Source organism: Helicoverpa armigera, chromosome 28 (genome assembly GCF_030705265.1).
Source record: "Helicoverpa armigera isolate CAAS_96S chromosome 28, ASM3070526v1, whole genome shotgun sequence".
Taxonomy (NCBI): Eukaryota; Metazoa; Arthropoda; class Insecta; order Lepidoptera; family Noctuidae; genus Helicoverpa; species Helicoverpa armigera.
Genome location: NC_087147.1, coordinates 1,421,158 through 1,438,156, shown reverse-complemented (window position 1 = coordinate 1,438,156; position 16,999 = coordinate 1,421,158). Strand labels below are relative to the sequence as shown.

Genomic DNA, 16,999 nt, shown 5'->3' with positions numbered 1-16,999 from the left:
TTAGTATGAAAACCATACCCATGGCGGACACAAACGAAATATAGTAATATAATGATAAGAGGGCCTGATTTACTATGGAATTAATTAGTCGCGTCAATTCGAGCCCTGCGAATCTAGAGACAATCAAGATCAATAAATATCAATTATTTTTCCCATATCAATGGGAAATTATAATAAACGACCGAATGAGATGCATTTGAAAAAATATTCTACGCGCCATTTAGTTCTACTGACATCAGGCTGACCAGGCAGGAGGATTTTCATCGTCAGATTTCAGAATCTGACGATGAAAATCCTGAGAAAAAGAGGGCAAATCTCGAAAATTGAAGGCATGGATAGGGCTAAAACTTGACACTCATATATTGTATGTCTCGGAAGGTTTAGAGCTTGATGATGGAGAGAAAAACTACTGGATGAATTTTGATACAACTCTGAGGTAATATAGATTATATATCAGGATAACATATCTTACATATTCATACTTTTTATCTATTTGCGATAAATAGTTCTCTTTGAACATGGTTGAAACCGCGGTCGGAAGAAAGTAACATTATAAAATCTAAAGTACCCATAATATAAAAATGTCGGACTGAAGGCAAGATTCCAACGGTGTTTGAATAATTTAATTCAATAGTCTAGCAGTCTAGCTTATCGTATTTGATACTGCAAATAGAGGAATGTCGCCATGAACTAATTTTACAGTGGAGATAAAAAGCTGAATAAATATTTCATTTTAATACGTCTTTGCAATTTATAATGCTGTTCTCTCGTCAATTTCTAGAAGGATTGGTAGACGCATTTGGATACATGCAAAGGATAATTTTAGAAGAATCCCTACTAATATTATAAATGCGGAAGTAACTCTGTCTGTGTGTCTGTTACGCTATCACGTCTAAGCCACTGATCTGATTTAAATAAAATTTGGTACAGAGATAGAGTTGACCTTGAGAAAGAACATAGGATAGTTTCTATCCCGGACTTTTGAAGAATTCTCTTGGAAACGCGATATATACGAACGCTACGCGGGCGAAGCCGCGGGCGGAAGCTAGTATGTTTTATATTTTTGTGACTGGAAGAGTTGCCCGGGTAACTGGGTTGAGGAGATCAGATAAGCAGTCGCTCCTTGTAGAGCACTGATACTCAGCTGCATCCAGTTAGGCTGGAAGCCGACCCCAACATAGTTGGGAAAAGGCTCGGAAGATGATGTAACAGGGATCGTTTTGCAGTATCTAAAAGCAACGTTAAGTAATTTGGAGATTTCAGAATACTATTTATTTGACGGACAAATATATAGTACCGATATTAAATGCCAAAGTGGCTTATAGGTTCCTAGAAACAATAGATTTGGGCTATGTTGGGCATTTTCCATTGAGGAATTCTCAGTATTGAGCAATGGCTTTTATAATGATAATAGATTTTAAGCTGATGAACTAGCATAACTTTGCTCTTCTGTAGCATTAACTTTGCACCACCTAAAACCAAAACCCACAAAGCGATTTCGGCCAGACCCGGGTATCGAACACGAGACTTTTTTTTAACGACGTCAAAATCATCAAATGACCCCTCCCGCTGTGGGTTAGCAGCGGTGAGAGTGTCAGACTCTTACTGACTAAACACCGTCGTGTTCCGTCGTAGGCCTTTTATGTACCAGGGCCGCGGTATCTCTTTCGAACAATCCCGCAGCCCTCGAACACGAGACGTCGTGTACAGCAGTCGCGATATAACGGAAACTAGACCAAAGAAGCATAGAAAATTTGACAATAAATAAAGTATCTATAAAATAACGTTTCCCATCATTACAAACAACGTCCCTTCGCTAAGCAAACGTACATACAAAACATTTTTAATATAAAAATAAAGAGCCCAACAGGCCTGTGGAGAATTCACGGCAGGAGTACCTACCGTACAGATATAAGATACAATTAAGATTATCCGATGAAATTCGCTCTTCAGATTAAGGATTAATATTCTTAGATAATTATATTTTAGATTGCTATGAATTAGTGACGAACATGAGTACGTAAGTATTTTGGAATATTCCTAGTGTAATCCTAATAATACTGTAAGCGCGATAGTTTGTTAATTTATGCATGGATGTTTATTACTGTTAGCGGTGATTTTGCAATCGTCACATAACTTTTAAATCTGAAGAATATATTTAACGTTATCGAAAACACGCCAATCCGCTATACTTATTCCTCAGGTTTTAACTGAAAATCGATCCTTACCTACACGCAAAAATAACTGAATGGATTTGATTAAACCTTGACTGTATATAGGTTATACATCAGCATTGCATATAGTAGGCCTTTTATCCGAATACGGTGTGGCGTTTCCGAACGCCACTGCGCTGGCAACCCGAGAATTTTATTATGTTTTCATATAGACATTTCTAATCTATGGAACACATCCTTTTTTCCAACGGACACGAATAATTACTTTACATAAAACGACTTTATTATAAAGCCTTCGAGTAAACCTATATTCCTCCGTTGTGTTAATAGCTTGTAGTGATAATATATGTATCGATGAAGATCACTCAAATACATAGTTGACATGTATTAATGACTTTCACTTGAACCTCTCCGTCTCAAACAAAGGGGACCCCTGAGTTCCCAAAGTGGTGACCCCGACGTGATTGCGACATGATTGCGACGTGAAGCTTCATACGACTTTGCTGCCAATGCAACGAGCTGCCCCGCGGACTTCGAGACTTCAGTCATACTCTCCACAGTCATCGCGGGAATAGAGCCCTGCATTGCCTACAGCGTGTCCTGAGTGCTTCCACCATAAACTCACTACATACCCAAGTACCTAGTGCATGTGCATTACAAAAACAAACAAAAATAAAACTTCAAAAAGGATATCCAGCTGACATCAACTGCGCAAGTACCTTTTGACTACAAACTGTGTTTCAAAGTTTTTTTATTTTTCTTATATTCTGATTTGTTTATATAACAACAATACTTTTATATTAATAGATACCATAACATAATTGGTTTGCACTTAAACAACTTTGCTATGTGAAATGGTCCTAAATATTAATTTTATTACATTCACACCGTTGTACTAAGTTTAAATCCTAAATTATATTCTAATAACTGTGCTTAAACACTAATTTTCCTAAGATTTAAACTTTTATTTGCATTTCTGCTTGTGTGTAGAGAATTTCTATATTACCTTTTTAACCCCCGACGCAAAAACGACGGGGTGTTATAAGTTTGACGTGTCTGTGTGTGTGTGTGTGTGTGTGTGTGTGTGTGTGTGTGTGTGTGTATGTGGCATCGTAGCTCCCAAACGGATGATCCGATTGAAATGCGGTTTTTTTTGTTTAAAAGGTATGTTAGTCGGGAGTGTTCTTAGCTATGTTTGGTGGAAATCGGTTCAGGTCTTCAAGGTCATCAGCTCGTTTGCTAGATGTGATAGGAATGTTACACGTTCAGTTTACTTGCAAGTATATGTGGGATCTGAAATTTGAAACACTAATGTCTTTTGGAACCACTGAGCTGGTCTGCTGTTAGGGCACGAAGGTAGGAGACGTAACCCTGAACTGCCTTTTAGTAAACCCATCGAGTTTGGGCTCGATGAATTTGTCTTAACGAGTTCTCTTCATGTTTCTAATTGACGAGAACCTGATGCTGGAAATGGGATGTGGCGGATGAAACCCTGAAATGCCGGAATGAAACGGATAAACCGATTTATATTTTTGCTGAAAATCTAAAATTTCCATCTTTATTGTTTCTCAATCTGTGCAATTCTCCCAGAGCCAGTTTGTCATGAGGATTGTTAAACAGCTTCCTTCGGCCGAGATCGCATATAGCGACCCCATCTTAAGATAAAATAAATTAAATGAAAGAAGGAAAAATTAAGGAGCTCCTTTAAAAAGCATGAAATAAAATTAAATTATAAATTTAAAAAAACCCCCGACCCAAAAAAGTACGCAATAATTATGACAAAGGTTAAAACGCTAAACCCTATAAAAGCAAAAATAACTTTTAACACTACGTAAACTAAATTTTGACGTGTCGGGGGACCGCTTTTTACCTTCATAAATACTTACATAAATCAAATGATACCTACCTAATTACAACATTCGTTTAAAAAAAAACACGTATCTAAAGTAATGAATTAGAGCGGTCCCCCGACACGACAAAATTTAGTTTACGTAGTGTTAAAAGTTATTTTTTGCTTTTTATAGGGTTTAGCGTTTTACATTGTTTATTTTTTATTTTTATTCTTTTAGCATGCTAAGGTCTCATTTGAATTTTGTTTTGGTGTTTCTTAATTTAATTTTCTTGTGTTTATGGGTTTCATTTACTTGTGTTTGTTTTATGTTTACTTTCTATCTCTGGTCTAACATTTACCTGCATGTTTGCACTGTCAGCTGCACCACTCACCCACGGTTAGAATAACTACTCCGGGATTATTTTTGGTGTTCTTGGATTTTTATTTGCTTCATTAATTAATTTCTTAATTATTTGCTTATACTATTCCTCACCATGACTGAGGAACTACAAGCACGTGTAAAAATGCTTGAAGCTGAAAACCAGGCCCTGCGCACTAAGCATGAACATGCTAGTACTGCATCTATTCCAGAGATAGCCGCCTCCACATGTAGGGTTGCAGTCAAGCTTCCACCGTTTTGGTCCGATAGGGTGGCTATATGGTTCGAACAAGCTGAAGCCCAGTTCCTATTGGCAGGGATAACAACAGATATCACCAAATATAGTTACATCCTTAGTCAAATTGATACAAAGATAGTTGGAGAAATCGAACACATATTTATCAACCCGCCAGCAGAAGGCAAGTATGAAAAACTCAAAGAAGCTTTAATGAAAAGGTTTTCAATATCTGAAGAGCAACGGTTGAGACAGCTGTTGAGTGATGAGGAACTTGGTGACAGAAAACCTTCCCAGTTCCTCCGTCACCTCAGATCCATTGCTGGGAAAACTCTATCGGATGACAACATCTTACGCCAACTTCGCCGTTTGCCCCAACATGCACAGAGCATCCTTGCCACTCAAGCAGATTTAACACTGGATAAGGTAGCAGACATAGCGGACAAAATTATGGAAACCGAGCCAACACGGGTAAATGTTTTTGCTACAACAGGAGCTCCTACTCTCAACAGTTTGCTCGAACGATTAGAGGAGTTGAGCAGTCAAGTCGCCGCTCTGAGGACAGATCGGTCCCGAGCTCCAAGCCGTAGCAGACAGTCCTCACGTAGTAATACTCCGGACCGAGGCGCAAGACTTTGCTGGTACCATCGAAAATTCGGTTACAGAGCTACGAAATGCACCTCACCATGCAGCTGGCAGTCGGAAAACCCAAGGAGCAGTCAGTAGCGGCGGCGACTGATTGTGAAAACAGCCAACCTCTTAGCCGTCGCCTCTTTATAACTGACCAAGTTACAAAGCGGCAGTTTCTAATTGATACCGGGTCGGACCTCTGCTGTTACCCCCATCGTTGGCTCACCAGTCGGAGGAAACCTACCGACTACGACCTTTGCGCCGCCAACGGTAGCAGCATACAGACTTTCGGCACAATAACGCTAACACTAAACTTTCGTCTTCGTCGTCAGTTCACCTGGACATTCATCGTTGCTGACGTTAATAACGCGATTATTGGTTCAGACTTTTTAGCGTATTATCACCTCCTTCCCGATTGCCGCACTAAGCGCTTGATAGATGGTGTCACAAACCTCTCAGCCCTCGCCTCCACCGCGATGTCAGAACAACCTAGCGTCAAAGCTGTTGCTCCTTCAAACTCTGGTTTTGGTCATTTACTTAATGAGTTTCCAGAAATAACTCACCCTCCTGGTTGCCCTAGAACTATTAAGCATGATACTGTGCATTTCATTAAAACAACAGACGGGCCTCCTATTTCTTGTCGTCCTCGCCGTTTAGCACCTCAAAAACTGAAGTCTGCTAAGAAGGAATTTGAAGAAATGGTTCTATCCGGTACGGCCCGACCATCCAAAAGTGCGTGGTCATCTCCCCTTCATATGACCCTAAAGAAAGACAGCACCTGGCGTCCTTGCGGAGACTACCGTGCGCTGAACGCCCGTACAGTACCCGACCGGTATCCTGTCCGGCACATTAATGACTTCACCCACAATCTCATAGGCTCCAAAATTTTCAGCACAATTGATCTTGTCAAGGCATACCACCAAATTCCGGTTTCAGAAGAAGACATCCCAAAGACAGCTATTATTACCCCCTTTGGCCTCTTCGAGTTCCCCTTCATGACCTTCGGCCTTCGCAATGCTGGCCAGACCTTCCAGCGGTTTATTGACGAGGTCACACGGGGCCTCGATTTCTGTTTTCCGTACGTAGATGACATCCTCGTCCACTCCACAGACGCCGACCATCATCGCGAGCATTTACGCATCCTCTTCGGCCGGTTACGGGACTATGGTGTGGTGATAAATCCTTCCAAATGTGTTTTTGGTGCACGTGAGGTGACATTTCTAGGATTTCACATTAGTCCCGAGGGCACCAAACCCCCCCAAGATCGTGTGCAAACCATCATCGACTTTCCGCCCCCTAAAACCGTCCAGGGTGTGCGGCGTTTTCTCGGAATGCTTAATTATTATCGGCGATTTCTTCCAAAAGCTGCATTGTTTCAGGCGCCCCTCATAAAAGCGGTTATTGCTACTAAAGGCAAAGGTGCAAAACCATTTACATGGTCACCCGAACTGCTACAGCAACTAGACGACTGTAAAAAGAGTCTAGCCTCCGCTACTCTACTGCATCATCCCGTAAGCAATGCTCCCCTTGGTTTGTTTACAGATGCCTCTAGTGTCCATATCGGATCCTGCCTCCAACAAGAGGTTAGTGGCAAGTGGGTACCTATTGCCTTTTTCAGCAAAAAGCTGACCCAACAACAAGCACAGTGGCCGGCTTATTATCGGGAACTATTGGCGGTGTACGAAAGCGTGCAGCACTTCCGCCACATCCTAGAGGTCCAACATGTAACCATTTTTACAGACCACAAGCCGCTTCTGTATGCTTTCCTCCAGCGTCGAGAAAAACTGCCACCAGCACAATTAAACCAATTGTCGTTTATAAGCCAATTCACTACAGACATTAAATACATAAAGGGAGAGGACAATATTGTTGCAGACGCAATGTCTCGCGTTGACGCCATTGCTCTCGATCAGGACTGGGAAACGCTTGCAAAATCACAGGATACAGACCAAGAATTAGCAAACATAATTCAACAAGGCTCTAGCCTGCAGTTAACCAAGGTCAATATTCCAGGAACCAACTTTATCATCACATGTGATAAGTCTACCGGCAAGCTTCGTCCTTATTTGACCCCTTCCTTCCGAAAAGCTACGTTTGATAAGCTACATAGCTTAAGCCATCCTGGTGCGCGAGCTTCCACCCGCCTCGTAACTGAACGCTACGTTTGGCCTTCCATCAACAAGGACTGCAAGCAATGGGCTCGTCAATGCCTAGAGTGTCAGCGTTGTAAAGTATCGCGTCATAATTCGTCCCCTCTTGGCAATTTCGCATTACCTCAGGCTCGTTTCAAACACGTCCACATAGACATTATAGGTCCCTTACCGATCTGCAACGACTATCGGTACTGTCTGACTGCTATTGACAGAGTTACAAAATGGCCCGAAGTATGGCCAATGCGTTCGATAACTGCAGAAGAGGTAGCAGAAACATTTACCCGGGAATGGATTTCGCGTTTCGGCGTGCCTTCAGTTGTTACCACGGATCAAGGGACTCAGTTCGAGTCTGACTTATTTCGCCGACTGATGGCACAATATGCCACCACCAGAGTCAGGACGACAGCTTATCATCCTTGTGCCAATGGTATGATTGAACGGGTCCATCGACAGTTAAAGGCAGCCATTATGTGTCACCAGGACTCATGGGTCCGCTCCTTGCCTCTGGTTCTCCTCGGCATGCGGTCTGCGTTTAAGGAAGACCTGAACGCCACAGCCGCCGAAATGTTGTATGGGGAACCTCTTCGCCTGCCCGGTGAGTTGACCGTCGAAACAGATGAACCTGACCAATTCGGAGACCCTGCTGATTTTGTTGTACAGCTTCGACGTAAAATGTCTGCTATACGACCTATCCCTGCATCTCGGCATTCAGAGCCATCAAAATTTATATTCAAGGACCTTTCCTTGTCAACGCACGTGTTCCTCAGGGATGACTCCGTTAGACGACCACTACAGCCGCCATATTCTGGACCGTACCGTGTTGTCAGCCGCGCCAGTGATGGAAAAACCATTACTCTAGAGGTAAATCACAAAACTGTGACCGTTAGTATTGATCGCGTGAAACCGGCACACATGGAACATGCAACTCATACTTCTGACGAGCACAATAACAGGTTCACAGAACCCACGACACACACAACCGTTAACCTCCCTAGGAGACCAAAAGAGCATGAGAAGTCCAGGGACACCAGTCTAAACGCTCATAAATTGCCCTACACTACACGGTCCGGTAGACGTGTTAAATTTAAGGAACTCCCCGATTATGAATAGGTAATCGGGTTATCCCTCTCCGTGGGGGGGTGGTGTGGCGTTTCCGAACGCCACTGCGCTGGCAACCCGAGAATTTTATTATGTTTTCATATAGACATTTCTAATCTATGGAACACATCCTTTTTTCCAACGGACACGAATAATTACTTTACATAAAACGACTTTATTATAAAGCCTTCGAGTAAACCTATATCGATCGAGTCTGCAGATAAATTCAGACCAGCTGACAAGAAAACACCTGTGTTTATCACTAACGTTCACAAGGACGCGTTAGAATCGGACATCACGACCTACTTGCAAAAGAAAACCGGTGAAACGGTGAATCTTGAAAGAATAAATATCAAACGACAATGTGAGCATAACGCATACAAGTTCTTTGTGCCACATAGTAAGCTGCAGATGTTTTTAGATCATACTTTATGGCCCCAAGGTATAATATTTCGGCGTTTTGTCAACTACAAACCGAAACGTCTTAATACTGAGAACGGATCCAACGGAACTATAAGTGGTATAAAAGATAGACACAATGTTGAGTAACAATGTGTACAAATTAGTCACATTTAATTGTAAAAATGTGAAGCGCTCGATACAGAGTATTCGTGATTTATGTAGTCAATACGACTTGATTGCACTGCAGGAAACGTGGTTGTTGCCAGATGAAATCTCATTTCTTAACAACATCAGCGATGAGTTCAGCTATACTGGTGTATCTGCAGTGGACACGGCAGGGGGAATATTACGCGGTCGACCGTACGGTGGTGTTGCTATCTTGTGGCGGCGTAGCATTTTCTATAATGTCGTAACTATTGAGTGCGATAACCCTCGGTTGTGTGCAATAAAAATTGTGCTACAGGAAAGGTGTTTTCTAGTGTTTAGTGTTTATATGCCCACAGACTCAGCGGCAAATTTAACGGAGTTCACGGATATTTTGAGCTCGGTGAGTGCAATTGTTGATAACTGTAGTGTAGAAAACGTTTATATCCTAGGAGACTTTAATGCGCATCCGACTGAACAATTTTTTGATGAAATGTCTCAGTATTGTAATGAACAGAATTGGAAATGTATTGACATAGAAATATTAGGAATAGGATCGAGTACGTATACGTTTCTAAGTGAGGTATACGGGTCTAAAAGGTGGCTTGACCACTGTTTAGTCACGGAAGCAGCCCAGAAGTCAGTTAGGAACGTATATGTACTACATGACGTTTTATGGTCTGATCACTTTCCTCTAGTCATTGAATGTTGTTTTAATACAATTTTACCAAAGAAAACTGTGGATAGTGTAATCTCGAATAGCATTCTGTGGGGGGATAGAAATTCAAGTCAAATAAATATTTATCAAAAAGAATGTCATGAGAAATTACGATTAATTGACTTCCCTCAAGAATTAAGTAAGTGTTGTGATTATGTGTGTAACAACCCGAGTCACAGGAATGTAATTGACCATTTTTATTCCCAAGTTGTACTCGCCTTAAGCGAAGCAGCAGTAGTGGGTAGGGTTGATAGCAATAGATATTCTCGAAAGATTGTAGGATGGAATTCCCATATTGCCGACGCTCACAGGCACGCTCGGGAGCAATTTTTGCGATGGGATCTGAATGGAAGGCCCACATCTGGAAATTTGTATGATCAAATGCGCGAAAGCAGAAAAATCTTTAAGTCACGTGTTAAATGGTGTCAGGATCATAAAGATCAGCTGAAAATGGATGTTTTGGCGTCATGTCATGCTAGACATGATTTCAAAGGGTTTTGGAAGCAGACAAACAGGCTGCAGAATAAAGCTGGTGTACCTGTGAGCGTCGACGGAGTGAGTGATTCAAAAGAAATTGCCAACCTTTTTAAAGAACGGTTTTTTGTAAAATCACCACTGGGGCCGTCATGTATGGTGTTGGATGCTCCATCCGGAATGGAATTAGACGTTAAATTTCACGCTAAAGAAATAGCTAAAATTATAAAAGCTATGACGCGAGGTAAGTCCCCTGGCCACGATGGATTGAGCATTGAACACCTTAAGTTTGCGGGTCCACACCTACCGAGAGTCCTTGCCATCTTGTACAGCTTTTGTGTGAGTCACAGTTATATGCCAGATGAGATGATGCGGACAATTGTTGTGCCAATTGTTAAAAACAAAACTGGGGACCTCGCAGATAGCAGCAATTACAGGCCTATTTCACTCGCTACGGTAATATCTAAGGTGTTTGACAGTGTGCTTAACACCCAGTTGGACTATGTCATCAGCCTTCACGACAACCAGTTCGGTTTCCGTTCTGGACTGTCGACGGAGACTGCAGTGCTGGGTCTTAAGCATACTGTCACGTATTACACACAGAGGGGAACGCCAGTTTACGCCTGCTTTTTGGACCTTTCTAAGGCGTTTGATCTGGTTTCCTACAATAAGTTGTGGCTAAAATTGGAAAACACTAACCTGCCAAAAGAAATCCTTAACATCTTTAAATATTGGTATGGAAACCAAATCAACAATGTACGATGGAATGGAGAGCTGTCGGAATCGTATAGGTTGGAGTGCGGGGTGAGGCAGGGGGGGTTAAGTTCACCTACGCTCTTCAACCTTTATGTTAATGAATTGATTGAGGAGCTGAGCAGCATCAGAGTTGGCTGCCATGTAGATGGTGTCTGCGTCAATAATATTAGTTACGCAGACGATATGGTGCTGTTAAGTGCGTCGGTCTGTGGGTTGAGAAAACTTGTGGCTCATTGTGAAAGATACGCAGAACAGCATGGCCTGGCGTATAATTGTAAAAAGTCGGAAATCATGGTTTTTGAGGCTGGGGGTAAAGATACTAGTGCTATACCACCTGTTGCACTCGACGGGATTCCACTAAAAAGAGTTCATAAGTTTAAATATCTAGGCCATGTCTTGACCCCTGGACTCCACGACGATGAAGACATTGAACGAGAGCGGAGAGCGTTGTCGATCCGAGCGAACATGCTGGCCCGTAGGTTTGCACGTTGTTCCTTGCAGGTTAAGATTACACTTTTCCGAGCCTATTGTACATCTTTCTACACGTGCAGCCTTTGGGCCAGATATACTCAAAAATCGTACAACGCTCTACGCGTTCAATACAATAACGCGTTTAGGATACTGGTGGGGCTGCCTCGTTTCTGTAGCGCATCAGGGATGTTTGCTGACGCACACGTAGATTGCTTTTATGCGACCATGCGAAAGAGATGTGCTTCCCTGGTGCGCAGGGTGCGGGCCAGCTCCAACAGTGTCCTAAATATGATTGCTGGGCGTCTGGACTGCTCATACGTCAATCATTGTTGTGCCGTCTCGCATGGGATGAAGCAACGGTGACCCGTGTGAGTGGTCCGAGTAAAAATAATGTTTAACCTAATTAGATAGTTTTTGTAATGTTACTAACATAGTTCTAAGTAATACTAACGTTATTGAGTCTTGGTTACTCGAATAAAGAAATTTATTATTATATTATATATTATTATTATATTCCTCCGTTGTGTTAATAGCTTGTAGTGATAATATATGTATCGATGAAGATCACTCAAATACATAGTTGACATGTATTAATGACTTTCACTTGAACCTCTCCGTCTCAAACAAAGGGGACCCCTGAGTTCCCAAAACGGGAAATAACAAAAGTTGCCTGAACTGTATCAAAATCAAACTTAAAAAAGCGATCACTGACTCCTTGACTATATTGTGCAGGAAATAAATAAAAACGTACACTCACCTTTGTCGCGAATCTCAGATTTCTTAAAGATTGATTTGAACACGAAATCCTTTTGAGTAACACAGATTAGAATTCGTAGGTTCATCGTTATATGTAGGTACAATATTATATTGACTTTGTACGATACGACTCCATTGCTTTGCTTTGTTCAAGGTGAAACTAAGCGTTTGTTTTCAGGTAGCTTGTAGAATATAAAAAAAATAATAATGCACTTAAATAGTACTTTTTAGTCGGCCGATAGTTTGTTTGGGCTCATAAATGAGTATGAAGAGGAATGGTAGTACACACATTACAAAGATCAGGTATTTAGGCGGTATCAGACCGACTGAAAACTTTGATTGGAATCAAGATTTTCTTACTTGGAAAGACAGTGTTTATCATATTTTTTTTCGGATTTGGAGTGAAGCTGTAAACTCGTTCTTTTGTTCATGAACGAAGTAATATGTATAAGTAATACAGCAATATCTGATGAGGCGTGTAAATAGCCTCATAGGGGAAAAATAATAAAAAAATAATGGATTTAATTGGGACAAATTTAAAAGGTGGAATGAAGAAAGAAAAGAGAAGTGCGGGATGCGGGAGCGGTGATTTCAAATCTTGAAAATCGAATGCGGGAAAAACAATATGGCGGTGAAACTCAAATCGCAATTCAATTAAATCCCTGCCGATGATGTTCCGTTAAACACAATACCACTACAACTATTTGCAGCAATAAAGCCCACGTACCTTGTGAATCCAGGGACCTCACTTAGAACCAGCGAGATGTGAAGATGCCTCGTTCCAGGGCGCGTGGTCGCGGTAAGGGCTGCCGGCCGGCGAGCTAAATCTAGGTTCATCCACCGGTGGACTGGTTAAAACTCGTGAAATCAGCACTGCACTATAAGTCCGCAATGTCTTCTAGCAGCAGGTTCAATTATTACACGAGAATCTTCAGGAAATTACATATAGGGAAATAATGACGCGGAGCGGCGTGTATTCGACACAATGCGAATGGCGGCGGGAGAAGTACTACGTCCATCCTTGGCGGTGGCCAGACGCAACACTGCTAGCTTGTTGCGAGTATCTTCTAGAACACTCGATACGAACCAATGGGCGCTGCGGTAGCTAGTATTATCATCACCAGAGACTCAATTGGGTTATTATAAATATGAAAATGATCGAAATAAAGTTTTAAGTTGCGGGAAAAATAACTTATGTATTTAATTTATTATATATTTGCATTAAAAAAAAAGACATTGACGCTTCACCAATATCTATGCCACTGAAGAGTTTTTAACACGCTTATATTAGATTCACTTGTTATGTAGGTAAGAAAATCTTGGAATCTTAATATCACCACTTCCCGGTCTTTGCCCACGCTCCGAGTTCTGATGACAATACATTTTGTAATTTTTTGTGCATGCTAAAAGCGTGTTTTTTAGTTTACTACTACGGACCTACTACGGACCTACTGGATCTATTTGAAAATGTCTTTTAGTAGGTATTTGAAAGCCCGTTTATTAAGGAAGACTTTTTACCTCCCGCACGACGCAAGGGAAACCGCTGGTATAAGCTAGTTTAGGCATATAGTTAACCTTGTAACTCCTGTATATTTTAGAATATAGTTTAGATTTCTACACTGTTTCAACCCTAATATTAATTAACCTAACAAGCTTCCAGAACTTTCTAGTATTGATTTCCAAACAAAACGAACGTTCTTGGCAACTAAGTTTGACACTCCGAACTTAGCCTTTTAACGCCTCGCATATGTTAAGTTTTGTTTTGTTCATACAAAATGTATCGACTATCGTGAATTCCACTAGAAGCCAATTTTGGGAACATAAAATATTTTTTTTTTTTTGAAATTCATGTAGGTACCTAGTATGTTATACCTATATATGTGTTAAATAAGTAATTTAATTAATATTAGAAGTCGAGCTGGTACTGAAAAGAAAATCCTAGGGTGAGGCTAAGTTTCAAGACAGAACATCTCAATACAGGTTGTTAGGTAATTTATCCTGAAAAAATACATAACCATGACTACTTAGTCAGTTAAAAGTCATTATCCTGAAAAACTAACATAATATGAATACTTAGGTACTTACATACTTCGTTTTTCTTCCCAAAAAGTGTTTCCCAAAGTTACTAGCAGAAATTAATTTAAACGAGCAAGGTATCAAAACAATTGAAGTGTAAAATATATTGTATCCAACTTCAAAACAAGAAAGAGCTATTTGATTGCCACGCCGAAGTTTCACTTTTCAGTCTATCGCGACCACGGAGAACAAAATGACTAGCGGAGATGTCATAACGCAAAATCTCCTAAGAAAGTTGCGCGACAACATGCGGGTGTTCGGGGGACGAGGAACGATACTATCTCCGCTGTTATACGCCTTCCCGAAAGCCGAAAGCTTCGTTAATTCATTCGTAACTGACCATTTGTTTTTATGTTCTTACCTGTAAATATAGACTAATCTGGCGTCTTTAATGTAAATGTTGTGTTTACTCTTAATTGGAATACCTATGTATTAGAATAGTACTTAAGCTTCCATATATTGTATATGTGTATGTATATGCTGTGGGTGAACTTAATAATAAATAAATAAATAAATAAATACATTTTGGTCATGCCCACCGTATGTATTTGACCTAGAAGAAGGCGCCTGACCTACCTGCATTATGGCATCTCTCTCATCTTTCCTTACTCCGTGATCGCGACACAACTAAAGTTTCTTACGTGTAACTTTAGATGTACTAATTTTCAACTAGTCTAGCCTTTTGTAGACAGATGCTTTATTACAACTGAACTTAGTACTTGAGTACTTATAAGTGCTAAATGGTAAATTTTAAGTAGGTAGGGATCATGTTCTAGTTTTCTAGGCGTATTAACTTGAGCTAAATGTTAAGTGTTTACCTACTTGTAAACCTTATAACAACTAGGTTCCTAGTGTATTTTAGGGCTTTCACCAACTTAATACTTTGGTAACTATTTATAGTATCACAAAGGCAATACGTTTGTGAAACTATACCATATAATATATAGAGTAGAGGTATAATGTTATAGAGTGGGTTGCACTGCATTATATAAGTAACTATACATACCTACATAAACAAACTATAAACTTCCTTTTATTGGAATTTTCCCCAGCATTGGTCAGATCAACAATTACGACTGTTTTTATAGTTTGGTTATGGGTACCTTTAGTTGCATGATGCAACCCCATAAAGCACATTTACACTGACAATATAAACGTCACGTTCTTAATACAACGGTATCATAAAAACAAAAAACCGATCAGTGTCATTTCCTACCTTGACGTTGGCAAAATCTTCGATAATAACAACGCAGGAGCTATAAACAAAAAGAAGAAAACAACCGTACCTGCTTAAGTACCTACTGTGAATTTCAATCGGCCCGATTTTCTTTAAACAACTGTTAACTTCGAAAATTGAATATGGAATTAACAGGACAATTTATTATTCACCTAACACAGTTTATCTAGTCACAGCCCAAGTTTTCGTCGACTTAAACCTTGACAATGAAAAGCACGTAACTTTACCATACTCTAAAGTCTAAGGATAGCAGACACGAGACGTTTTGTCTGCCTTCACGGTAGAATAGTTTCCTATTACCTACGTACTTATATATAGCTATGGTATCTACGTTTGTTTGTGTTATAGGTAGCGCCTACTCGTCTTTGAAAGATGAGTTGTGCACAATAGTCGTTGCTCTGTGAAATGATGTAGGCGCTTCAGATGTTCAGTAAAGTCTGCGCTGATGGTTGAACAAATATGCTTGGAAGGAAAAAAATGCATAAGGACTCTTATTAGTAGCCTTATATTTTTATGTACATATGAGACTAAGTTTGTTAGGCTATCATTGAAAAACGGATAAACCGATTGAGATATATGGCACAAAGATAGGTAGGTAGCCTAAGGCGGCCAACCGTCCCGCATTCTGCGGGACCGTCCCGCAATGCTTAACGAAATCCCGTTTTGAAATTATTAGTAAAATAGTCCCGCAAAACGTTGTATGCGTCCCGCATGTCCCGCATCCCTATTTTTCTACCACGCTTCTACACAACACCCACCTGCGCGCACGCTCAACAGTGCAGGAACACAGATTACCTATACCTCTAATTATAATCTCGTTCTCTTTATTTCTACTGAACTCGTGAGGCCTAATGATTTTTAAAATAAGACATTAGTGCACGCTGTGACACGATATTGATAGGTTAAATTATAGCTTTTTGCTTGCGGTTTTTATTTTATCAGTTCCGTCCGATCATTTTTCAATGCCCTCCCCTTTCACGAAAGGTTAAGTCCCGCATTCAATTTTCGGAAAGTTGGCCGCCTTAAGGTAGCCTGGAAATATTGCTAAGGCTACGTAGGTATTTTTTGTTCAGATAGAAGCTAGCTAGGTATCCACATACACTTACAAGATCTTTTATTGATATCCATCTTGCAAATTATTTCTAACCAACCTCCCAAAAAGGGAGGTTCCCTTAATCCGGATGTTTTTGTTTATTTCAGCACCTATTTTTACACGCAATCAACAACACGACATCATAAAAAGAGATTCCCTTAAGATAAAATACTCTTTATTAAGTAAAAACACGTCCCAGGAAGCCTTATCTGTATATTAAGCCAGTAATAGGAATAAAATTACACTGGCCACCAGTGTAACTTCCCTTCGCGAACGTTTAATAACAGAACATGTCAGGAAATGTTATAGAAGGTGTATTATTCCGCCCAATTAATATTACCAACAGTGTAATATACATTTTGTAGAATTTAA

At 40.5% G+C, this 16,999-nt stretch overlaps 2 protein-coding genes across 2 annotated transcripts; both read left to right on the top strand.

Moving 5' to 3' along the window:
• Positions 1–4,208: 4,208 nt before the first annotated feature.
• On the top strand, positions 4,209–8,699 carry LOC135119025 (uncharacterized protein K02A2.6-like). Its single transcript, XM_064042319.1, has one exon. The coding sequence runs from the start codon at positions 5,294–5,296 to the stop codon at positions 8,510–8,512; it is 3,219 nt and encodes a 1,072-aa protein (XP_063898389.1). The 5' UTR covers positions 4,209–5,293; the 3' UTR covers positions 8,513–8,699.
• On the top strand, positions 4,500–5,209 carry LOC135119011 (uncharacterized). The gene is made up of 2 exons (XM_064042258.1): positions 4,500–5,090; positions 5,132–5,209. The coding sequence occupies exons 1-2, from the start codon at positions 4,500–4,502 to the stop codon at positions 5,207–5,209; spliced, it is 669 nt and encodes a 222-aa protein (XP_063898328.1).
• Positions 8,700–16,999: the final 8,300 nt, after the last annotated feature.